General features: G+C 37.8%; 2 protein-coding genes across 2 annotated transcripts in view; one reads left to right on the forward strand and one right to left on the reverse strand.

Moving 5' to 3' along the window:
- The window catches only part of LOC129724092 (uncharacterized), a 57,435-nt gene that overhangs the window by 20,494 nt on the left and 10,107 nt on the right, over positions 1-26,834 (reverse strand). The window lies entirely within an intron of this gene.
- LOC129724093 (uncharacterized) lies at positions 16,594-18,133 on the forward strand. The gene is made up of 3 exons (XM_055678716.1): positions 16,594-17,541; positions 17,605-17,770; positions 17,835-18,133. Exons 1-3 carry the CDS (start codon positions 17,125-17,127, stop codon positions 18,080-18,082), a joined length of 831 nt encoding a protein of 276 aa, XP_055534691.1. The 5' UTR covers positions 16,594-17,124; the 3' UTR covers positions 18,083-18,133.

The following is a 26,834-nucleotide window of genomic DNA, read 5'->3' on the forward strand; positions in this document are numbered from 1 at the left end:
AAATTCGTCAACTTTTTTCCCATGAACCTGTTTCATATCTTGTCAAATAAGTTGCAATGAGATCGAACGGAAAGTCACAGATAAACAACAAAAAATGTTTGCGTAAAAGTTTTCCAATATCAACTGTTGTTCAAAACTCGTTTGACATTATTTAATGAGCGAACACTTTTATAAAAAAAACATTGAAAGTCGTTAGTCGTTGTTAAAGCATTGGCAGACTTTTTTAAAAAAACGCAATGGTAGGTTACCCTACATCGAACAGAAACCGAGGAAAATCTAGCAAAATTCAATCGAACGATCTTTTAATAACCCCGCTCCCTGGTAGTTAACACTAAAGTTCAAACCTGTGCAAGAGAGGGCGATAGACACTCGCTCGGGACAGTTCAATTTTTTGCTATGTCTTCTTCTTACTATTTTTTTGCCAAAAATTATTGAACAATCATTTCAATCAATCATGTGCGCCGCCGCTTCCGACACTTTCGCATATGCCGCCGAGGAAAACTTTAGCACGCCGACAATGATTGTGCATGCCGATTTTTTTTATTTCAGTTGATTTTCCGCCGATATCTTTATCGACACTATTGTGCTGCACCCAGAAGCTCCAACTAAGATCCAAATAATAAATGATTCATCGATTTACGGATGGGCGTCAATAGGTTATCATCTTAGAACATCTCATAGAATTTTTTTTAGGAATCCGAAAAACCTTTTTTATGAGTTTAGAGCGATAGCTGTTCTTCCTGTACAGATTTCTAAATTGCAGAAAAAAAGGCGGGTTGAGTGTGAATCCATCCAAAACAACTATTGTTCCTTTCACTCGAAAAAGGAAATACATTATTCCTAAATTGCGATTGGAAGGCACTGATATAATGCTTTCCACTGAAGTCAAATATTTGGGAATCATTCTTGACCAGAAACTAAACTGGATCACTCAAATAGAACAAACAATTACCAAGGCCACAAACGCCCTATGGGTATGCAGCAGAGCCATTGGAAAAAGCTGGGGTCTCAAACCCAGCATGATACACTGGATATATAAAACAATAATCATACCCAGAATAACCTACGCCTCGTTAGTTTGGTGGCCCAAAACCACTGAAACATCCACTCAAGCTAAGCTAGCTAAAATCCAAAGATTGGCCTGTGCATCGATTTGTGGAGCTATGAGAAGCACTCCATCAAAAGCCCTAGATGCAATACTTCACCTTCTTCCACTTCATCAGGTGGTTCAACTAGAAGCGGAAAAAAGTGCTCTAAGGCTAAATCGACAGTGCAACCTAAAAGAAGGAGATCTAACAGGACACCTGAGAATACTGAAAGATTTCCAAACAAATAATCTAATAAAAAGTAAGGAGGATTGGCTGGAGAGGAAACCAAATTTCGGAATTCCTTACAGAACAGTAGAGATAGAACGAGAAAGTTGGCAAAAAGGTGGACCCACAATTCGGGATGGTTCACTTTGCTTCTACACAGACGGTTCTAAAATGAATGGTTCTGCGGGTGCGGGATTCACAGGACCAGGAATTAATAAATTTTTTCCCATGGTACACTGGCCAACAGTATTCCAGGCGGAAATATACGCGATAATAGAATGCACGAATACGTGTCTGGAAAGAAATTATCGACACGCAAATATATGCATTTTCTGTGAGAGTCAGGCAGCACTTAAAGCCCTGAATTCTCCTTTCTGCCACTCTAAACTAGTGTGGGAATGCATCCTGTCGTTCCGAAAGTTAGCTATGAAAAACCAGGTGAACTTATACTGGGTTCCTGGTCATTGTGGAATCGAAGGAAACGAGAAGGCCGATTTACTAGCTAGACAAGGGTCATCTACTAACTTTGTTGGCTCAGAACCTTTCTGTGGAATCTCCCCGAGCGCTCTAAAAGCTGAACTAGGTGAATGGGAAAAAGCGACCATCAAAGCAAACTGGGATGTCATAAGTGGATTACGACAATCGAAAAGATTCATAGAGCCAAATCGCGAGAAGAGCCTCGTGCTGCTCAGATTAAATAAGAAAGACTTGTGGACATTCACAGGTCTTATTACAGGGCACTGTCCGAGTAAGTATCATCTCAAGAAGATAGGCAAACTTGATGATGATGAATGTCGCATGTGTGGCATCGAAAGCGAAACTTCAGAACATCTACTCTGCGAATGCCGAGTATTAATACAACGCAGATTGCGTATCTTCGGTAAGGGACACATAGAACCTACCAAAATTTGGAGGGAAAGTCCTGGTGAGGTAATAAACTTCATACGAAGTGCGTTGCCCAACTGGGATAAATGTGCAATGTAGCAAGGACATCAACTCGCCAAATAGTGATGTACCTGCTCGTACGCACTTAGAGTGAGGTGAAGTGTCGATTTTATCAGGGTTCGTTTTTCCACGTTTCGTTTATGCAAAGCGTTTTGGTTTTATCACATCTGCGAGATATATATAAAACATTATATAAAACACGACTGAATTCACCTAGCGGTGCGATTTAGTAACGAAAAATTGACAAAACTCTAGTAGCTTCATGCCGTGTTCGAATGTAATTGGGGCTCATGAATCTTCGTTATTGCTTATTGGAAGATCGAAAAAGTCTAAATGCTCGAAAAATATAATGATTCCGGTGCATTCTTGTTTTTTAGCTGCCAACGTGGAATGTGGATGGCTTCCACTACAATTACATAGTTTTGCAAGCGAACAGATGTGGCTCCTTTGGCAGTACTGTTCGCGTTTCCGAAGCCCAAACCACCAATATTTGTACCAGAAATGAAGGAAGAACGAATTAGCCATATACAATTTTCTTACAGTCAAAACGTCTATGTTGTCAAAAAAAAAAAAAGATCAACATCACATGACGACCTGGAAAAATACGGTCTTCAGCAAATTTGTTCAAAAGGGCCTCTGGTTGATGAACAGTTCAGTGCGGAATTTAGTCGCTACGTGGCGTTAGTGTAAACGTAATTCTTCATATTGTGACCTTAAGGGGCTATATACCTTTTTAGTTTTCAAAAAACTGAAAATTTTTTCATTGTATTATCTTCAAATACAACATCTTGAGAATATTTTCACAAATTTTCATAAAGATTTGAGCAATAGGAAGAAAGTTAGAGCGATTTGCAGCGGGCCTCGCCACGGCCGCATAAGCTAAACTTGAAACTTTACACGCGGTTATCTCGGAATAGTGTTTTCCGAAAAATGACTGCCGTGATCCTGATTGCGGGAAAACTACTAAACTGATTTCCTTCATCTTTTTTTTTTTAAATTTTCGTTATTAAATTCGCCAGTCCTTGAACGATCGCTTAACTGTATGTTACAGTTGCATTTTGCCACAAAAAAAGTTTTAACGCAATTTTTAGCGCACAAAACGTGTACTTTTTGGGAAAAACGTTCCCATTTGCACTGAAAACAAAATACTTATAAAAGCGATCGTTCAAGGACCCGGCACACTTCTAAACTAATGAAATAATATGAGTTTTTTGATTTCGGTTGACCCGCTAAGTCTCTATCAGGATCACCGCAAACCTCTGCAAAAAATAGCGTTTCGGGGAAACGGCCATTACTCCAGTAATAATTTGTATATCTCAATGTCGAACGTATTTGTTTGTTGTTGATAAACTGTACTTTCAGAGAAATACCCCTTTGATGCAATGAAAATGGTGCTATGCACATAAAAATAGATTCAAATTTTCCTCATTTTTCTCGACCAAAAAGGTATATAACCCCTTAACTTATCCCGTGGTTCTTACCCTTTAGAAAGCTGCGGTCTTCAGCAAAATTGTTGAGAAGATCAAGAACTTCTGGTTGGTGAAAATTCAAGCTCGGAATTCCACCACTATGTGTGACCTCGATTTACCTATACTACGATTTAATCCTCCTAGAAAGCTATGGTCTGCAGCAAAGTTTCTCGCATGACAGAAGGTTCTCGCATGAGAACAAGTTTCCGGAAGAATGCAGCTTTTAATGTATAATATTTCAACATAGTTTTCCCCGAAATTAACTTTCAAATTGAAAATACTCATAACTATAAGCACACTAGCATGACAGAAGGCTCTCGCATGAGAGCAAGTTTCCTGAAGAATGCAGCTTTTAATGTACAATATTTCAATATATTTTTCCTCGATATTAACTTTCAAATTCAAAATACTCATAGCTTTAAGCACACTAGCGCCACGTACTGGCCTAAGTCAATACAAAACTGTATAACAACAAGAAACCATTACCCTTCTTAACAGTTTAACAGAATTCCTCAAATTTTCAATTGTTTGGATTTACTGTTTGGAGATAAGTAATGTTAGAAATTCCCGAAACTACAAAACAAGCAAACAAGATCATCGAAGCATCGATCGATTTGAAAGAAAAAACAACTTTGTACCAATTAAAACCTCTTGACCCCCTGAACAACTTTGCTGGAGACGATAACTTTTTTAATAATCAGATTCACGAGGTGAATAAAGTTCAAAATAGTCAAAACTATATGCATATTAACGCCATATTTTAAAACAAACTGTACATAAAAAAAACTTCAAAACTTCCTAAACAATTTTCTAAGAGATCACAACAACGTTGTCGAGTTAGAGTTATATTAGCCTGCCCATATGAGGAAGGTGCTGCAATATTCAAACTGGATGTTGCTATACTCAGTGGAGTGATTCCAAACTTATGGCGAGTATATGTCATATGTTATTAACGAAACGTACGTGTACAAGTCACGACATCAATAGTTCATTCAATTTATTATTGATTTATTATATGTTGTATTAGGCTTCAATTAGTTGAGTTGAGTTGAGTTGATAAACAGTTGAGAATATACATGTTGAACGAAAATGTGGTTTTAATCGATTATACAGAAGAAACATGCATTGAAAAAATAAATAAAAGAAAATACATTTTTTACCGAAAAGTGATAGCATTTAGTAGCTATTTTTCATATAAATGCAGTCAATCGAAAAAAAAAAATGATCAGTATATATTGAGCTGTTTACTTTAAACCTTTAACGTCAACGTGTTTTTTAGAGAGGGGCTCTGGCAGTACGGCTATCGTCAGCTTATTGTCTGCTTAGTAAAAATTTACATTTCAAGTGTTTTTTCATGAATAGTTTTTGCTGAAACTAGTGTGTTTGGTGTGATTGGCTGCTGCAGGATATAGTGGCACTCGAATATGCAACAATTTCAATGGATTCAGTAAGATAAGTACAAATTATTGTTTCTATTTTGTTATGTGTTGATATTCGAGCTCATACCCAGTAAAAAAATATTTGATGCCCTATCTTACGCACCACTGGAAGTGCAGGAAAATCTCGCGTGTGTGGATTGCATTATCGGGTTTTTTTCCTGCTGTTTTTTTAATCTTCATCATACTTTCTTTATGCGTTTGCCCTTGAAGATAAGTGACTTTTCCCGTACATACACTGGCAAACGTGTATAGACCGTTTTACAAACTGACAGGGTGGGATACACGGTGTGTTGATGTTGCTTTTACGTGCGTTATGCCAGAAGATCCATGTTTTTCAATTTTATTCATAAATTGAGTTCTAAAACGTCTCGTAAAATGATCGTGAAGTGTCGTTTCTGTTGCGCTTGACCGATCGTCGTATCTCGGTGCTCTGATTTCTCCAGTTTTTGTCGATAACGTTCGTGATTGTGGTAAATGCGTGAAAAATGCGTGGATAATCTGTTTGGATGACTTTATGCGGTGATTTGTTGTAGAGAGGATGATGATGATGATGATGATGATGGTCCCGCCACATACCCCTACAAAGGTTTGAGCTGGACGATTTATCTATAGATAATTAATGTAGTCACATTTAAATCAGTTATACAAAAAAAAAAACGAACTGATTTTACCTCCAGATATAAATTTCTTCAAAAACTGATTACTTGATTCACATCGGTAAGAATGTGAAGAGCTATAGAGCTACACAAAACTAGCACAGGGTTTTCATGACCTTCAGCCAGACTAACCACAACTACTTCATGATTTTTCTCTAAGCATTGTTAAAGAATCCATTTATATCTGAATTCCGCGCGCGAGGCTCAAACTTATGTAGTCACTTTCTATTATTTTTTAAAGCTACAACAACATAAAGGAAAAAATCCATCATCACCACCGTGACGAACACAGTAGTTTTTGTTATTACATTACATATTAAAAAAGATCTAATATAAAATATGAATAAAATTTTACAACACAATCAGATCCGTTCGTAAAAACTTCGTCAGTTACATTCTTCAATAGAACAATAAATAAATAGATAGGTTCCAAAAATAAATAGTTCATCCAAAATAAATCCGTTATTTAAACTTCGTCAGATAAACTCTCGTCATTTTATAAAAGTTTTAATTTTCGTTCTGTACAACAGAAACTTTCAAGTGTGAAATACATTGTCTCTTGAACTCCGCAAGCGTTGGTGCACGTTTAACATGTCTTGGCATCGAATTGAAAAAAATTATACCTTTATAAAACAATGAATTTTGTGAAGCTCTTGTTAGAAAGAAAGGTGTTCTTAGTTCATCCGCGTTTCTAGTGTTATATCTATGAAAATCTCTTCCTCTTTCAATTCGATCACACAAATATTGAGGTAGCAAACCATTAATTATTTTGAAAATGAACACCATAGACAAATAAACAATTCGTTGCTTCACGGATAACCATTGCAAAGCGTCCAACATAAAGGTAGAGGAAGTTAATCTATCACAATTTAAAATCAAACGCATTATTCTATTCTGCAAACGCTGTAACCTCAATAATTGTGTGTTATTGGCCAAAAACAAAAAGGTAGGGCAAAAATCCAAATGTGGAGAGATGATTGACTTGTATAGCTGTATTTTACTACTAATCGTTAATTCGTTTTTCAAACGGCATAGAATTCCATACTTTTTGGCAATTTTCTTGATGACATTGTCAATGTGAGCGTTGAACTTTAGGTTGTCATCAATAATCACGCCAAGATATTTAATCTCCCGAACGCGACCAATTGCCTCATCATCAATCAAAACAGAGACATCGTCATTTACAACGGTGCGCGAGAAAATCATATATTTAGTTTTATCTATATTTAATTTCAATTGCTTATACTTCAACCATCTGTTTAGAGATCGTAAATCTTCGTTCAAGTGTGAAACGGCTTCTTCTACATTCTTAGCTGCAATGAATAATACGGTGTCGTCGGCAAAAAGATTGATATCACAAAAACGTAAAACTCGTCGCATGTCATTTATATACATAATGAACAAAAGGGGCCCTAATACACTTCCCTGTGGAACTCCAAGATCATTCTCCACGGGACTAGATACCGAATCATTAAAAACAGTCCGTTGAGTTCTGTCAGACAAATAGCTCTCAAACCATCTGAATGCAGTACTCGAAATTCCAAAGCGCTTGATTGTGTTCAACAATAAGGGCCTAGAAATTGTCTCAAAAGCGCGTTTTAGATCCAAAAAAACAGCAAATATTGTGTCTCTATTCTCTAAGTTGTCTTTCCATTTTGCTAGTACTAAGTTCAACGAATGGCCTTCCCGGTAGCCAGATTGTTCCGGAATTAATAACGAGTTACTATTTAAATATTCTAACAGCTGACCTTTAACAACAAGTTCTAATATCTTTTCTAACGTGTGTAACATGTTGATGGGACGAAACTCTTCGGCTTTAATCGTTCCAGCAACCTTTTGAATCGGAACAACCAACGATTCTTTCCACACTTTAGGCACGTACCCAGTTAGCAATGATTTATTAATAAGGTTCAGCAGAGTGTGACCAATAACATTGAAGCAATCTTGAATGACCCTAGCATTTACATTGTCTACTCCAGCCGTTTTACCTAATGAAAAACAAATATTTTTAAGGTCATCCATTGTGATTGGGTGAAAACCATCAAATCTACTATTAACGTTAGTCGGCTGTTTTATTTCATCCGGTTCATCGACCAGTTCAATTGATTGATTGATCAATGAAACACTATTGATGAAATAATCATTGAACTTACTAGCAATTACTTGTTCTGTTTGTTCTAATGTGCCATCAAAAGTTATGGACCGCGGTTTATTATTACTAGGTTTTAATAAAGATTTCAAAATTTTCCATAACTCTTTGCTGTTGTATTGATGCTGAATAATCTTCCTCTGTATATATTCACAACGCGTCTTTTTTAACGTTTGTGAATACTTATTACGCGCGATCGTGTACTCCTTCCAATGATTCTGCCTGTTAGACCTACAAAACTTTTTGTACAATTTATCCCTCTTGCGTTTAAGGCGCAAAAGATCAAAATTGTACCAGCTGTTCGAGTTTTTCAGAGAAACTAATTTGTGTTCAACTAATTGATTCGTACACGTTTTCAAGATGTTTGTAAGAACAGCTGCCGAATCATCTAAATTACGGCCCGCGATTGGAAAATCCAAGCTTCTTTCAACAAGATTCGAAACAGCCTGTTTCGAATATTTTCTCCAGCATTTCAATTTTATTAAATCATTATAATCATTCATTATATCTAATACATTAATCATCAATGTCTCATGATCGGTTATTTTCAAGTCGGAATTCGTAACTGAACGAATAGAATCAAAATTGGAATAAACATGATCAATCAAAGTTCTACTTCGCTGAGAAATGCGCGTATATTCGTCAACACTTTGTTTTAAATTGAAAGATTCAACTAAGCGCTTCAAATGATTCGAATTTGCATCATCACGCCAGTTAATATTGAAATCACCAGCCAATATGTTCAATTTACTAAAATCAAGAAATTCCTCAAGCCAGTTTTCCAATATTTCAAGGAAACGCTGGTCACTGGTATTAGGAGAATGATATAAAACACCAAAATTACCCAACTTCATGCCACGAATTACTGTAATGCCCAAGAACCAGTTACCATCCTTAGCTTCGTTTCGGCAAAGCTCGAACTGAACCGATTCTCTGACATAAATAGCAACACCGCCAGTTTGTCTAGAGTGTGATAAACAAGCAGCAACGTTATATCCCGGAATACTATATTGATCAAATGCTTCAATATCGACAATATGTGTCTCTGATAAGAACACTAAAAGTGGACGTTTATCTTCAACAACCTGACGTAATGCAACGTAGTTTGTTGTCAACCCTGCAATATTAAAATACAGAAAATCAATGTGATTCACACGTTTGTGCAAGCGCCGCAATGTTGTTGTAATAACTTATTTACGTTCATGTTCTCAGCCGCAGAAAGGAACACAACAACAACTATTGATATGCCATGAATTAATCTCAAATAAGTTCATCACTTCTTTTGAGATCACAATTTAACGGACACTTTCCATATGTTTTTCGAATCTATTTTTATTTTTTGCGTTTTCTGAGTTGAAAATTCGACAATTTCAGCAATGGAAGGCAATCAACCGAGATATTCTTTACATGCCCAAATATTTCGGTCTTCGAAAAAAAATCGGACTGGTCTTCGATTGTAGATAATAATTTTGTCTTTCCGAAAAAAAAATTGCATGGGAACTATGACGTAGAATTACGTTTTAAACGAATACATCGAGAGCGTCACAAAAATTGGCCACTTTTAAATGCTTAAAACCTCAACTTTTTTCAACGAATTTCCTTGATTTTTATAGCAATCAGCTGAACATCGAAAGGAGAAAAATTGTGATTTTGTAATCGTACTATTGAAAAATGTAGAGCCTTGTTTAAAATGCAAATTTCAACCAATTAGAGCTGGAAACAAGGAGAAATATCATCCAACATAAATATTTTTAGTACAGGCATGATATAAAGAACTCGGAAATCGACCCTAGATGCCATTTACAATTTTCACATGGTAACTTCTGGTTTCAGGAACAAAAATGCCTGATAGCACCTAATATGTATATTTTCAGAATAGATATAATGCTCAGAGATCGAAAATCAACTATGGACGCCATTTAAAGGATGGTTACTTCCGGTTCCTTGAAAACAGCATTTAATGAATGAATACCTCTTACACGAATATTTGCGGAATCGAGATAATGCCCACGGCCCTAAATAAACTCCAGACGCTAGTATCCATTGTTGCTACTTTTGGTTTTTGGAAGTCTGCATAAAATAACGAAATATACCAATACTGATATTCTCAGAATCAGGAATGTAAAGATGAGAAATCAGCGGTCAAATATTTTTATAAATATGGCCCTGTACGTCCTAAGGCATGACCTGCATAATCATGGCTGCCCGCCTCCACTACAGCGGGCACCCCTTACTTGCTTCAACTGGTCTAACCACCTTGCGAAGGAGAGGTGAGAACTAATTTTGCAGGATAGTTGTTGTTTGTCGTTCTCGCGACGTGTCCTGCCCAAGGTATCCTTCCAGATTTAAGCACTTTCTGGATGTAGGGTTCACCGCGAGGTAATGGTTTATTCTCCGTCTCTACAGTCCGTTCTTCAGCACACTGCCAAAGATGGTTCGCAGGTCCTCTTCAAGCATTGTGTACGTCTCATCTGCCACCGGCTCAAATGTTCTGCTGACAGTGTCCACGTCATCCGCAAAGCAGATTAATTAGCCGGATTTTATAAAAATCGGGCCCCGCGTGTCTATTCCCGCTCGTCTCACAACACCTTCTAACGCAACATTGAACAGCAGGCTGGAAAGATCACCTCTGCGCAGTCCTCTGCGGGATCCAACTATGTCGGATAGACCACTCGAGATCCTCACACTGCACTGCACATCCTCCATTGTAGCCTTTATCAGTCTGGTAAGCTTCCCGGGAAAGCCGTTCTCGTCGAATATTCTCCATAGCTCTTCACGGTTAACCGTGTCATAAGCGGTTTTGAAGTCGATGAAGAGATGATGCGTAGGGACTCTGTATTCGTGGCATATTTGGAGGATCTGCCGCAGAATGAAGATCTGGTCCGTTATGGATCGACCCCCCTCATGAAGTCGGCCTGGTAGCTCCTACAAATATGTTGGTTAGTAGCAACGGTCGCTGTAAAATTATTAGGGATATCTTTTTGTAGTTTTCTGGATAGTGATCGCTCGGTAGTTTTCACAATCTAGTTTTCTTCTCTTTTGTTGATGAGGCAAATAACCCCATCCTTCCACTCCTCCGGTAGGTATTCCGCTTCCCAAATCTTGACAATCAGCCGACGCAGACAACTGGCCAACTTTGCCGGGCCCATCTTGAGAAGCTTTACTCCGATCCTTGTTGTTCTTAAGTAGCCGGATAGCATCATGATTTCGTTTATGGATGGGCACATCTCCGTCGCATGCTACGACGGGGTCTCCTGCCTATACGCCATTCAAATGTTCATCGAAGTGCAGTCTCCACCCTTAGATCACTTCACGAACATCTGCCAAGATACTCCTATCCTTATCCCTGCACATTTCAGCTTGTGTAACAAAACCTCTGCGGGATGCGATTTTGATAGAGCTTGCGTGTTTCATGAGAGCGGTTGTAGTTCTCCGCACTCCTCCGCGCTGCGTTATTTTCATCTAATATCTGCCGACATTCCTCGTCAAACCATTCGTCACATCGACTCGGTACTTTGCGACCTAAGACGTTCTCCGCTGCAATGCTGATGGCTGATTTGACGGTATTCGGGCAGACCTCTAGGGGGGCTTCTTCCAGCTCGTCCTCTTCCTGCAGTGCAGCTTTGAGCGAAAGCGTGTAGTTTTCGGGTTCGGGTTCGAGACTTCGGGTTGCTTCAGCCGCGTAAGATTATACCTTGACGGGCTACAGTACCGTATGTTATTTACAGCGGATAGCTTTTGGCGTATTTTCACTATCACTAGGTAGTGGTCCGAGTCGCTGTTAGCGCCCCGACGTGTTTTGACGTCGATAATGTCTGAAAAGTCCCGATTTTCTATCAAGACGTGGTCGATTTGAGTTTCTGTTTGGTCAAGTGATCTCCAGGTGTAGCGATGCTAGAGGCTCTGCTGGAAAAAGGTGCTACGTATATGGCCCTGTTCTTGGAGGTGGCGAAGTCGATTAGTCTTAGGCCATTTTCGTTCGACTGCCGGGGTGCGCTGAATCGTCCAATTACTGGTCTAATTTCCTTCTCCTGACCGACCTGAGTGTTTTTACCCTCGATAACAACCTTGACATCATGTTTTGAGTAGCGGTCGTAATCACGTTTCAACTGCGCGTAGAATTCGGTCTCGTTGTCATCAGTACTTCCGAAGTGAGGGCTGCGTACGTTTAAAATGCTAATGTTAAAGAACCGGCCTTTAATTCTTAACCTGCACATTCTGGAGTTGACCGGCCACCTCCCGATTACCCGCTTCTGCATCTCATCCATCACTATAAAAGCTGTGCTCAACTCATGTGTGTCACCGCAACTCTGGTAGATGTTGTTTCCTTCCATAAAGCACGAAATCCAATTTTTAATATTTTTTGGCACCTTTTTTCACTTTTTCATAGAATTATATGATCTTTGACCACAAATAGTGCCACCGGGCGTCTTCCTCATTGAAAAAATACGTAATTTATGGACGACCCCTCGAACTAAACAAAATTTTGCCTAATTAATATATATATATATATATATATATATATATATATATATATATATATATATATATATATATATATATATATATATATATATATATATATATATATATATATATATATAAACTAATTACAAATTGAAAAAATCATCATCAGCATCATCATCTTCCGCTGTGATCGCTTAAAGCTCGTGTTGAATTGTTTCGAGAAAATTTGAAGTTCATTATACTTATCAGCAGGAAAAATGTCTTTCGCTGCAATTTTCATTTCTTCTAGTAATTTTCGATGTTTCATTGTTTCATATATATGTTATCTTCCTAATCCGGTTCTTATGGTTGAAAGAGGATATTTAAATACATGTATAACACCGTGAATTGACATCTTACTAGACAGTGAATTAGGTGGTGCCGCTGAAGTTGAAGGCTCCAAAATAAAATTCAACGAATTTATGAATTTGAAAACCAAGACACTGGAATGACATAACGTTCTAAATGAATACGAAAAGATGCGGAGGGCTGTTCTTTGTTTTTTTTTCTCATAAAGCAAAATGTATGCTTTACTTTTGTATGCCAACGAGTGCGAAGCAAAAGCAATCTTCAAACGGGCTATTGTAAGCCGGAGTTTGATGGTACAAATTTGCTGCTAGTATTTAACACTTCAATCAGTTTAGCGAATTTCATGATCATAAATTGAAAAGGGCTGAATGTTTTTCATATTGTTTTAAAGTTGCAGAAAGTGATAAAGTTTGACATAATTAAAAGTTTCATAAAGATTTGTTTACTATTTTCTTATTTAACACTTATTTTATAACTTTTAATTGACAAATTTTGTAATTTTTGCCCAAATTTTTATTTTAGTCTTACGGATTGAGTTCGTTATCATAAATTTCCATTAATGGGGTATCATGGTTATGATTAAAATAAATCCTGGATGAAATTTCAACCTCAAAATAAGAAAAAGAAAAAATCTGCTATCGCTTTTTTCACTCAAGTGACAATTTGTGCAGTTTTGCGCAGCAGCGGACAGTATGCATTTGAAAGCTCACGTTTTTCCCTAAATTTTGAATGAAGTCACAACCGTGGCAAACTGCGGCAACTAAACTTTTAAGCTACTTTTCTACAAAAAATCACGTTATTTTAAATTTTTTCTAGTGTCAGGCCTATCATGACCAAATTTTACAATAGTGAAAAGGGTTTGTTTTGCACAATATTTACAACAACTTTTTCTTTGACGTCAAAAAAATCCAAGCTATCATTGAAGCTACAGAGCGTTTCAAAATAACGTACTTTTTTTAAAAAAAAAAAGACAAAAATGGTCAGTTCGCCGAGTTTTGAAAAGTCATAAAAAAATCAGATTTCATGATATTGCGCCCAAATTTTGGATTTAGACACTTGAATGTTATAGCAATAAAGGAAAAATATTATGAAACAGCTAACGAAAAAAAAATTTTTTTGGCTGATGGCCAGCGATTCCCCACTGTGCATCGTTCCTTTCCAGCATACCTCCTGCAGCGCTATGATGTTTTGAGGTTTTTCAATTCTTCGGAAAGTACACGGGTACTTCCTTGTACCAGGCTTGCAAGACCCACGACCAATCCCACTTTCTCGCAGGAGGACAGATGTTGTGCCACTAATTTGAGTCCCGAACGTAACCAGGGCTTGGACATAATGTTTGTGGTGGCGCTACATACCCAGGAAACTTCCTTCCCAGGAAGAAAACCCGCTTTCCCTGTCAGCATGCGATCGGTCGTCCCACGCGGATCTTCTTACTAATTATTCGCATCTCGGTTGGAACTAACGAGGAGGTAGGGATTCGCTAGCTGGAAGGCTAACGGTTCGCAGTGATTTGGTCCAGTGATTCTCTAATCCAAACTTTCATATGTCGATGATTTTTTTCTATGGAACCGACTTCCGATCATTTTAGTTATAGGACAAACAAAGTAATAAAAACTGTGTGTTATCTTCCTTTTTCCATATAAAAAGGTTATGATTCAATCAATATAACTAAAATTATTCTTAATAATTTTGGACGAACTTGTCATGATTGGCAGTTTTATACTCTGTCACTACTTGAAAAAATCCCAGATGGTGAATGAAATTTTGATTCAAGATTTTTTTTTTATATTATGATATGGATTTATGATTCCCTGGGTTCGTGGTTTATACGTTTGTTGAGAAAACGTTATTTCCAGCTTAGCTAGAATCAATAAACATAACAGGAACGGTTGAAAAGCTATAATCATTATTATTTTCCAGTATCCAATTAATTAATTTATGAAGTTATAAATTTCTGGATTTGTGCAATTTACGTTATTAAAAAAATCTAGATCAATTGTTGATACATGATTTTCTTGATTTCGGGTGTATTTGAAAATATTTGGATTGATGAATTTCTGAACGGATTTACTGATACATGCAATTATGCATCAATATTACTAGTTCATAGTATTTAGCATTTGGAGACTAAAATTAATAGAAATTTATTTACAGTTTTATGGATTTGTTATTTCAACGATTAATGGATTATTAACCTTCTGAAGTAACGAATTTCTAGTATTATGAATTTTTCGATTTAAGAGTTTCTAGATTCTTGATTCTCTAGAGTTGGGAGTGTATAACTAATTGCATTTAAATTTCGGGAATAATGACAATTTAAATTTAATAGATATCTGTAATTAAAAAATTCCAGATTTTGATTTCTCCGATTTTCGTATTTCTGAATTAATGGATCTATGTGTTTAGAAATTTCCTAAGTAACACATATATGTGTTCCTGTATTTTTGTTTTTATTGATCATATATGGATATGTGAGTCTTTCAATGTCTTTTTCTACATTTAGAATTCTTCGTTTAATGGCTTTAAATTTAGCCGTACGGAGCACCTTCCGTTGTTGTGTCGCACTTGCAGCAAGCACGACGCAGACTGGCTTTGGTCTCGATCACACAGATCTATAAGAGTTATCGGCATCAGTTGACTCTTCTGTGTGTGATGAGATATTCCTTTCAGTCTATAAATAACGCTTGCACAGCAGTGTGTGTAGTTGGGGATGAGCAATAGAATAACTCGGTAGTGGAATGTGATACGATATAGATTGTGGAACAATACCACCGTACCCCGTAGTTTAATTGGTCAAAACACCATGCCGGAGTCAGGGAGATTGCGGGTTCAAGTCCCGTCGGGATGCGGTGTATTCTTCCAAATCTGTATCATATTTCCAGTTCGCTTATTTTTCGCTCTCCCTACTTCACATACTGTCTGCTTAATGAACTTGCATGTTAAAGGGTAAAAGCCGTTGTTAAAAATAGAAATTTAGTCAGTGTAACCGAATTGCAGAAAAGCTCACTGTGAAACATCTTTACAAATTGCAACCCACTTTTTGACTTGTCGTCAGTGAACGACTAGTTTGCAAAATAATTTATTTTGAAAGTATGAAATAAAAAAATCCTTTGTTTGAAGCAATGAATATCAATTATTATTTTAAGAAAAAGGATGTAGTAAATTTGAAAATGCAAGCCTATTGCTCGAAATCTTAAAACACCCAAACTTTCACATAGGTTCGCAACCCACAACGTCAAAACATTGTCCCGCCCTGACGCCATCAAACCCTTTTTAGAGTTACATAATTAAAACCAATATTTCGCGGATACTGGCAGCTCTCGATTAAGTGCTAAACTATTCACATGTTGCATTCTGCAGATGCATAATTTATGTAAAACGGTACCCCCCGCTAATCGAGAATGCATTTCAATAAACAGCTTTGAATGGAATCGCAATATCAATTGAATATTCATGAACTGCTCATTTTGTCCCAACTATCATTAGACGGAAAAGTGTGGATCTCCTAGCAGAAAATGTACGTTTTCTTAATATTGTGTTCTAGATTGCTTTGATTTGAAAATAACAACATTAAAACATTTCGGTCACAAGCAATTAGCATCGAATATTGAAGTGAAACTTAGATTCAAATGTTATGTACAGTACAATACCTAATCTTCTATTCGCTGCTACTAGCAGTTGACGTTCGCATTCGCACGCGCCCAAAAGCGGCAAATTAAGCGCTTGTTGTTTGTTGTTTGTCCATGGTGTGGCGATGGTGATGTGGCGCTTCGGCTCAGCTGTTTAGTCGATGCAGTTGTGCTACTGCCGCCAGTAACAACCACACCGCCAATAGTTTGCTGTCGGGTCGAAGAATCGCCGTATCACCCGCCCATCCCATTTGATTACCATTTCAAGCTGTTCCGCTTTCCAGCAAATTTTGCGCGAGGGCGTCCTATACACGAGGTGATGTCGGTCGGTGCAATTGGCGTGACTTTAGTAGGTTCCACCGTCCGTCCATATATGGCCACTGTGTACAGTTTTTGACCTTGCTGCGACGAGGTTGAAACGAACTGAAGTTCAACACGGAGTGACATAACGAAGGTGCTTTTCTGTTATTCCTCTATTAATTTTCATTTCTATAAGTAACGTTGGAATTGAACCGACCATTCGTTACCAACAAAACAATTTAGTCCCGGGGAAGGGGCGGAAGGCGAATGTTACCATGGAAGTTCGCGCGGGTCGATGTCATGGTTACGTGGGCAACGACGGTTGATTGTGTTCCGTCGTTTGTTGTATTGATCGACTGAATGCCATTGTCACAGTTTCAAACGTTTTGAGCTAAATTAAGTGCGAAAAATGGCTGCAGCGTCCGGAAGAGTTTCCAAGAAAAAACCTCTCCCTTATTTCATGCAACGATCAGAGGATGCGGTTCTGCCATCGTTTCAAAACCGCCGAACCTTGGCGGACCACGTGAAGGACAACATGCTGTGTGCGGGCCGAAAATCGTACTTCCAACGGATTGTTTACGTCGGTCGACATCCGAAGGTTTCGGCCATGACAATTCGTGATCGGTTCTTGAAGGTAATCAAAGAGATGCAGGAAAAAACTTTCAACGAAGTTAAGCTGTTCGGTTTGATGATTAATTTCGACGAATACTCGATGCATATGATCGAGAGCGCGGAGGAGACCATCGGCGAATATATGCGGTATTTGGCGGACAGTGACCTCTTTGAGTGCAGCCGGGTGGTACTCGTATATAATAACATCAATCAGGTGAGCCGACTCGTTTTGTAATGAGAACGATGGATTTAATTGGAAAATTGCACTCGATTGTAGAGATTTTTCCGCAAATTGGTGTGGCGATTTGCTGATTATTTGAACGGTTTACCGCCTGCCGTTATCGATGCGAAGGATCCAAATGTGGTTCAGAATACGATTAATGCTTTTATGGTGAAAGTGTACACTCTGTGTAAAATGGTTCGTTCTGAGGAACTGGATGAAAGTACGATAGAATTTAATTTGTTTTTCTAGAACAATTTGTTGATTAATGATATTTATTTCTACAGGATCTGCTTTCAAATCGCTTTATCTAGACGAGAATTATGAAGAACACACTCCTGATGCTGTCGTTTTGGAGTATATACTCGGTCTAAATTGCCTTTTCAACATACAAGAGTATGGCCAGTTCTACGGCGTCCTTCCGGACGTTACTACCTTCAGGGACAAAGTGTGGCCCATTCCGGACGATATGACTCCCTACGATGTGTTTGATTCGGGAAAATATCAAGTTAATCTCACTTTTGGAGACGTCTGAACATGAGATCTCATAAATGCATCCTCAAAAAAAGTAGAAAATAAATGAATTTAAGGGATAAGAAGGTTTTTAAAATTTTATTTGCTAAACATTTTTTTAAGTTGTGAGAAATCGCAGTTTCAAATTTCAATGACAAGTCTTGTCACGTGCGATACAGTGATCCACGTTGATATACCTCTCATAATAAAATTTCACGTTATTGTTAACGTGAAATTTTATTATGAGAGGTATATCAACGTGGATGCACTGAACCACCTTTCCACCTTTCTTTCCATCATCGTACAGACACAATCTGTTCCACTGCTTTAGTTCCCATGCGGCTGGTTTCAATAAATTTGTGCATTTCCTGCTGCGCAAGTCGTACATCTCGTTAGCCCGTGTGCAATACATGTGTCTTACATTGTATTACGCAACAACCGGGAGCTGACGCAGATTTTTAAACCAACCTATTGTGGCCAACCAACGAACGAACGCCCCGCAGTGCAGTGCAGTTATGAGGTGTGCAGACAGACCCGGTGAAATTTCGACCCGAACGTGCCCAGGCGAACTGAATGATATTTGCGTATAAGTTGCACATTTCGCCAACCCACCGCGGGCTGACTTGAAAGCTTTTTTTTATTGCCAAAAGCTGTTTTGATTGTATATATTGTACTACACCAGGCTTACAATTGTTGAACATTACTGTTGAATGCTGCACAATCGTAAAGTGGTAGCTATTCGTTAGTATAATTGAATCCCCAAGCGGCACCAGCGTCAACCGCAGTGGGTAGGGCAGCTGAAGGCGGTGAAAAAGTGAATGCATGGTTTCGAAATTTAGCAACGATTTAATATTACTGTTATTTTGGATCCTCCGCAAGGTCTACCGCGGCGCTCCGTTGCACTTTACGGGATGTTGATAGAGCCATAAATCTATGCTAAGTGACCTTGATATTGGTATCACTCGGGTGGCACCGCTGGCAGCGATCCGTGAAACAATTAGCGTCAATGTGAACAAGCCGTGAAATGAGACGGCGAGAAGCACGCCTCCAAATTGGTTTCGGTTGGTCTACTGATTTATTGAGGGTTGCAATAAAAAGGAACAAAAAGCTACTGCATTTTGGCAGTGTTTCTTGATTTTTAATTAATTGATTTATAGCTTGAGCTGTATAAAGGAACTGTTGGATTCACTTTAAATTTATTCTCAATACTTTCAGTCGGCTAATCAATCATAACGATTCATTGAACTGGAGGATACTGATCGCTGAGAGCATTCGTTCATTGAACTGCTCGTAAAGATTTCAATTATGTGTTATTATAGATCTGTTAATCTTCCATTAAGGGAATTAAAAAACCTAAAGGAGTCCACGTAAATCAACGCTTTGCTGTCATGATGAAAGGAAAATCAAAAGTACAGTTTCTAACTCATCAAAGTTGTTGGCGGAAATCGAGGAGACTTTGAATTTCAACGTTTTTCGGGAGACAATTATTCAGGAGCTGGTCAAAAATTTATACATAAAATGAGCTGAAAAGATGAGAGCTTCTAATCTTAAATATAAGTTTAAATAACAAGTTTACTCGTTAAAACTCATTTTCTTACGAACAAAAGTTTCGAAATAAGGTAAACCTAGATGGTTCAATGGATACTGGCATGATCTGAGAAATATTATTTTCCACATAGAAGTTAGTTTTGATAACTCAAAATTCCTACGACCGACGTAAAATTCCGTACGTGAAATTTCGGTTTTCGAAATTTTATTTTAATGCCAAACGACTTATTCATGCATTAATCGTCGAGAATTGGTGTCATCTGAAGAAATTTTTTTTTTGCAAAAATCTACTCTTTGGGAGTCGTTTTTTCAATTGTGGAAGGCGGAGTTCAAAATGTTTAGAATTTATCTTTTGAAATTGATCACTAGTCTCTCTAAATAGCTTGTAAAACGATATACACTATAACTAGCATCGAATACATTATGTTTCATTAGGGTGATTCATATATTCAGCATAGGGTGGTTCATAATATTGTGAAAAGTGAGTATAAAGTAAAAAAAAAAACACTTCGATTCGTTTGATTGGTGTGACGTCGTCGACAAAGTTGTAGATAATAATTCTGTCTTTCCGAAAAAATTACACTTAAAAAATTATTTATTCAAAAAATATGAAACATGATATTTTTTTTTTTGGAAGGACAAAATATTGTCTACAACTTTGCCGAAGACACTAAATTTTCAGATGACACCAATTCTCGACGTTTTTAGGTCATTTGGAACAAAAAAAAATCGAAAACCGAAATTTCAAGTACGTTCTATTTCCGTACCTAGATGCACCCCTCATTTGATAAATACTTAAGAGACACACAATAAAAGCACTGCAGTGTTTTCTGCTGTGTAGTTATTGAGCGTAATGTCTTTTCGTTTAAGAAAGAACACACCAGTTCATAATCTCTCTGGGGAGCTATTTTATGTCAAATAAGTTTTCGCGGTCTAGCTATACTCGGACTACACTTTTTTCCATGTAACTGTTGTTTTTTCCCTTCTGGACTACACTTTTTCTGTCTCGGACTACACTTTTCGTATCCCAGACTTCACTCGAAAAGGTAGGGTGTAGTTTGAAAGAAATCAACACATTCCCACGAATGTGTGTGTGTGTGTGTGTGTGTGTGTGTGTGTGTGTGTGTGTGTGTGTGTGTGTGTGTGTGGAACCTTTCTAGCAGTAATATAATGGATAAATAAAAAAATCTTACATTTCTGCAACTAGTTTTGAGATCTTGAAGAAGTTAGCTCCACTGACCTTCCAAAGTCCCTTTACAGAATGACTGAATACTTGCTGTACATTTCGAAGTAGTTTTCCATTCAGTAAGCCCTGCTTCAAAATAATATTAGAATCTTAGAGATATTATTATTATGTTCAAACTTTCATTTATATAAAAAATTGACCCGTATTTAATAGCATGTTATATTTTTTGACTAGAGGAGTGCCAAATAGTAGAAAGAATAAATCTTACCATACATTCGTGCCACATATAACCTATGTATGTACCAAAATATTTCCTAATATTTGATGAAAAATTGTTAAACTTGTAATAAATAATGTGTCAATCGATCGCTTCCGCAAATGAAACACTAAGAAAATTAAACTAAAAACATTTATGGTAAAATAAAAAATATAAGCAACATAAAAGACATTTATTTGCAATGCATTTGCTCCATATACAGTGGAAATAGCAGCACTGTCTGTCCAGCATCGTTTTAGTGTTCACTTCCACTATCACACGTGATTCCGTAGTCCCAATTACACCACCAAAACTAGTTTTCTTACGACCCGATGCAGGATTGGTTCCGCACTTTTAAAGGCAGTGTTGCGGACTCCACACTTACACATTCCTACGATTCCATTGCGGTGTTTTTTGAAAGCTACTCAGATACACACGATTCGCTGCCATTTAAAAAAAAAGTAGGAGGGTGGTATTCAAGACACGACCGCATGACGTTGACTACCGTATTCTTATAAAAAAAAAAAAATATTCCATTGAAGCAAATAGTAGAGGGAATTGCAACGCTTCTTTTACAAAACTTCTGTAACAAAATTTCGAGGCACCAAAAGGTACCAGTTGCCGATTATTCTCGTTTACTGGTTAGTCCGTCCAGAATTCCAGCCATTTTAGTATTTTGCAGTAGCCATTTATTACTAACAGCCACCAGCATAACGGGTGAAACCGGCACGAGATGACCGGTACTATTTTGTCTTCATCTTTTCAGCTGCTAACACCTAGCGCTGTCGTGAAATTAACATCAACACAAACATGCATTTTTGCAAGGTTTTTTTCCGCTAGCAGCAGCATTTTGTAAAACAGAAAATTCAACTAACCGCTTCTATTATAAAACTGCGAGGCACCAAAAGGTACCAGTTGTCGATTATTCTCGTCTACTGGTAGTCCGTCCAGAATTCCAGCCATTTTAGTATTTTGCAGTAGCTATTTATTACTAACAGCCACCAGCATCACGGGTGAAACCGGCACGAGATGACCGGTACAATTTTGTTTTTCCTCCTTTTAGCTGCTAACACCGAGCGTCCGTATGTATCCGGTACGGTTTAATAATGAAACTGATGGGGTGGAATGTTCGAACGATACGTTTTATACCAAGGCTTCGTTAGATAATTAGAAAGAAGGAGGGGCTACATAGATAATGGAATTGTAGAGACAAATGTTTCTTGAAAGCTGCGCTGGCCGCTGTCGTAATATTAACACCAACACAAACATGCATTTTTGCAAGGTTTTTTCCGCTAGCAGCAGCATTTGGTAAAACAGAAAATTCAATTAGCCGCTTCTGTACCAAAATTTCGAGGCACCAAAAGGTGCCAGTTGCCGATTATATTGTTGGGTTTTGGTTAGTCCGTCCAGAATTCCAGCCATTTTAGTGTTTTGCAGTAGCCATTTACTACTAAAGCCACCAGCATTACGGGTGAAATCGGCACGAGATGACCGGTACTATTTTGTATTTCCTCCTTTCAGCTGCTATCACCTAGCGTCCGCATGTCACTGGTGCGGTTTTGGAATCAGAATGATGGGGCGCCGGCCGCTGTCGTAAAATTAACACCAACAAAAAGATGCATATTTGCAAGGTTTTTTTCCGCTAGCAGCAGCATGAACATCGGAAATAGAAAGTGACAACAACAATAACAACAAAGTCAGATCGATTGTATCCGTTAGTGTCGACTGTGCTTGGGAAGAGAGGTAGTGATTGGCTGCGCGGTATGATTTAGACCATCGATATTAATTACCAATTTTTCAATAGTGTATCTCAAACAATAGTTTGTTTTTGTTACATAAATTTAACCGTAAAAGAATTTCTGATCGATTGATGCCAAAACCTCGAAAACCTGATTATAGATGACTGCAAAATAAGCGCTCAAAACCTGACCACTTTTCTCCGGTTGAATTACTAGATTTTCAAATTCAGGGGCCTAGCTTCGATATAGACGTTAGTCAACGTCAAAAAAACGAAACGGAAGATTCAGAGCTGAAATGTGTCAAGTCCGATCCTAGCCTAGCATCCAGAATATGGTTAGAAGATAAGTACCATACCGCGCGGAATATCCTGGCTTGAGAAGGCTACAGGTATAACAGTGCCAGTATCCAAATCGACGCTTGAATTTAGTGACCAAGAAGCATCCTATTTATTTGTATGTCGTCCATCAGACGGCGAAACGAAACAGGTTAATAACGACGAAATCGTCACAATCGCCAAAATGAAAACCTCAAAATTGTCCGAAGTTTCGACCCATTGACAAATTTCAAATAATTATAAACAATGATTTTGTCGGAGAAACATGCTGATTTTGTAGCATTTTCAACTGTGCAGGGTATGATGATACTTTCAAGAAGAAAGTTCGAGATTTCGTCAAAACCTGAGAGCCTTTTTACGCGGGGATACGTGCCGCGTAGAAGAAAACTGCGTAAATTCCGGAATCCGCGTATGAAAACACGTAAATTTACGCAGCCCCGTAAAAAAAACCCGTATATATAGCCGCGTAAAAAGCGACCCTAGTGTACTATGAAACTTTAGGCTGAATGAATAAACTGCAATCCAGTAATATTTGTTTTCTGAGGATGCGTCCAGATTGATGTTTAGCCTGTCTTTAATAATAGTAATATTTTTGAACATCTATGCTTTCCAGCTAGTCTCGAGGTACGACGCTGGTCTAACGAGCCAGCTGTCGTATGTTAAAATCCTCAAAATCAGATTGATTATGAAAAAATATTCAATTTAAATTTATCGAAGAGTCAACATTATTTGAGTATTGACAAAAAATTACCCTTGAGCGAGGATTGAAATTTGAAAAAACTATGATTACGAAAAATTTAGAAAAAATATTCAAAGTCACTTAGTGACATGACAAAGTTTTCAATATAATCGTTTGTTCACGAAAAATGCAGGAATAACCAAATACATCTAACCACAGTAAGTGTAAGTTGGCGTTAAAATTTAACTGTCAACTCTCATGATCGAATTTGAAATCAATAAATTCGTAAAAAAATATGTTAGTGAGAAAGCGCTGCCTGGAATAATGTGGGCAGATCTTTTTCTGTGTGTAATTTTTATCATGATCAGTTCCACTGTCGCAATCAAGCACCAAATTTTGACAAATCACCGAAAGCGTTAACATTTTTTTATTCCGTACTCATGTTGAATTAATCAACCGAAATGTAAATAGAAAATTCGAGGAAATTCATCCAATATTATGTTAAACCAAACAAAAATTACAACGCTCCTGTTTTCGTCTCATCGCTCAAATCACTGCTTCAATTATTATCGTACTGTCAATGCTTCAATATCCATTCTACTATTTTTGTTTCAAACAAAAAAATAAAAATAAGATATTCACCACACTAATACAACTGCATTCACTACAACTTCTGAATGGTACAGAACGACAATTTAGACGGAAATGAGGATTTTGATACAATTTGAGAATTCTATGAAAAGTTGATTATAAATATTTTTTTATACATTTTTTAAAATGAAATGAAAATTATAGTGGTCCTAAAGGCATGAAAATGACCTCTTTCCGGAAATCGGAAAAATGTTATACTATTTTCACGAAGTTGTAGATCTCTTGATTTAAAACAAATTTGAAGATGAGTTCTTGAATTGAATGAGTTAGAGCAATTTTGATTAGGACGCGATTTTTTGTTCTACATTTTTTTATTTGAATTTCAAATGACTTTAGGATGTGTGAATTTTAAATTCATACTTTTTAACTACTGCCTACCTACGTACTTCACGGAACATTTTACCAAATTTACCGAGTTTTTGTGTTTTTAAGGTTCTTGCTTTGTGAGAAACAAAGGATATGTAGATTTTGTTAGAGAATACAATCAGGTTTTTTTTACGCGAGGGATGCATTTTTCGTAGAAAACGTTAAAAATCCGCGTAAAAACCGTGTTAATTAAAAAATTAGCGTAAAGCAAACTACTTAGAAAGAATTTATATAAAACCCAAGACGCTCTACGACCTGTATTTAATTTTCCCACAAGTGAATAAGTTGATGGCAAGGACTAATAACATTAGTATAGAAATTATGTATTGCAAACTAAAGCTAATAAGAAAATTCAAGTACAAAAGTAAATCAAACCACAAATCTGTAAATCAATTTTCCGAACCCGCTAATTTAAGCATCGTTCGCGGTCCGTCAGCCCCGTCATCGCTGAAATACGGTGAGAAAATTGGCGCGAAAACCGCGTCACCCGTTAAACGATTGCGTAACGATAATTATTTTCACGCTCGTGACAATCAACCACAGAGTGCTGAACTGACCGGTAAAGATATACCTACATGTAACAAGCGCCTCGCATGGTTCCATTTCTTTGGAAGGGGAAAAATTTGCCCTACATCGCCGTGCAGTCGGTATTGGGCTGCAGCATCCAATGGCGCTCGCGGCGACCGTCCAGAAGCGAAAGGGATAATAAAATTTGATTCGAATTTGTCGTGCTCCATTCCGTTAATGGACGATGCAAAAAAAGAAAACAAGAAATCGTCCACTTATTTTTTTACAACGCTTTTTATAACACAGGCGATAATTGACGTTTAATAATTTCATAAAGTGTGCAACAAAGAGTGCAATAGCCGCGAAGAAACGAACCTGCAAATTTCGCCGATTTAACCATAACAAAGAAGCGCTCCAGCTCGTGACTTTGAGAATGTGTGACACACCAAATTCAATGACTAAACCATATCTCGTGGCAGATCGGTTTCCGTGTATCGTTAGGAAGCGAACAAAGACCAATTGGCGCCACGATTCGTGTTATGATACACGCGTACCTACCAGATGCCAGATGCTGGCTCGAGATTGCCGATCGGTCACGACGATGTCCTACTTGTGGTATATGCTGCTCAATTTTCTTTAATCGTTTGATGAATTTAATCAAATTTGAACTTGACTGTAATTTATCGTAAAGCCGAAATCACTTTCGTTCCATAACCCCTACCTACAATTGGATCTGATAAGTAACGATAGCACGCAAATTCATCTCGCTGATTTTTTATTATCTTGCCCACTTTCGTTGAAACTCGCGTAAGCAAAAACAATAAAATACCGCTCCGTTTCCTACGATGCAACATTGCATAAGCGGCCCGTCTCCCTCTCTGTGCTCTCTAGGGAGAACTTGAATTGGGTTCGTTTCTTGTGATACGTTGAACTCCCACCGATCGGTAGCAAAGCAAAGCAAAGCAGAGCGCAGCCGCTGTCTTTGAGCATTGCGACGCTAAATTTCGATAAAAAGTCATAGACATTTCTTTCGTTTCGGCATATTTTGCATTCACTGAGCATCGTTTGCTAGAGAGAAGACGAGAAAAAAACAATCTCAAATAAATTCCGTTGATTGAAATTGGATGGAACTGGCCCGCGCTCTTAGTGAACTGGTAGAGCACCCGGCAGAGGAGAGATACCGGGAGGCAGCTACTGATTTTCAACAATTGCATCACATTGTAATGAATCTGAAGTAGATGCGGTCTATACTTTTGGGCGGTGGGTTATCTGGTAAGTGTGGATAATTTATCAGCCAAAATAGGCCCGCAATGCAAAGCAGCAGGAAGCTGAATGGGGACGTGATTTCTTTGATTGATCACCTGTTCAAGAGGTTTTTGATGGGGGCGCAAAGTAGCAGCGCGGTAACGAGGTTATTTGACTAAGTACCAACAACTGCTCAGTCGAATAGCAATGATGAACATTTGAATACGTATTATTTAGATGCTCGTGGTTGAATGTTTGGATT

The sequence above is a fragment of the Wyeomyia smithii genome, chromosome 2 (assembly GCF_029784165.1).
Source record: "Wyeomyia smithii strain HCP4-BCI-WySm-NY-G18 chromosome 2, ASM2978416v1, whole genome shotgun sequence".
NCBI classification, from domain to species: domain Eukaryota; kingdom Metazoa; phylum Arthropoda; class Insecta; order Diptera; family Culicidae; genus Wyeomyia; species Wyeomyia smithii.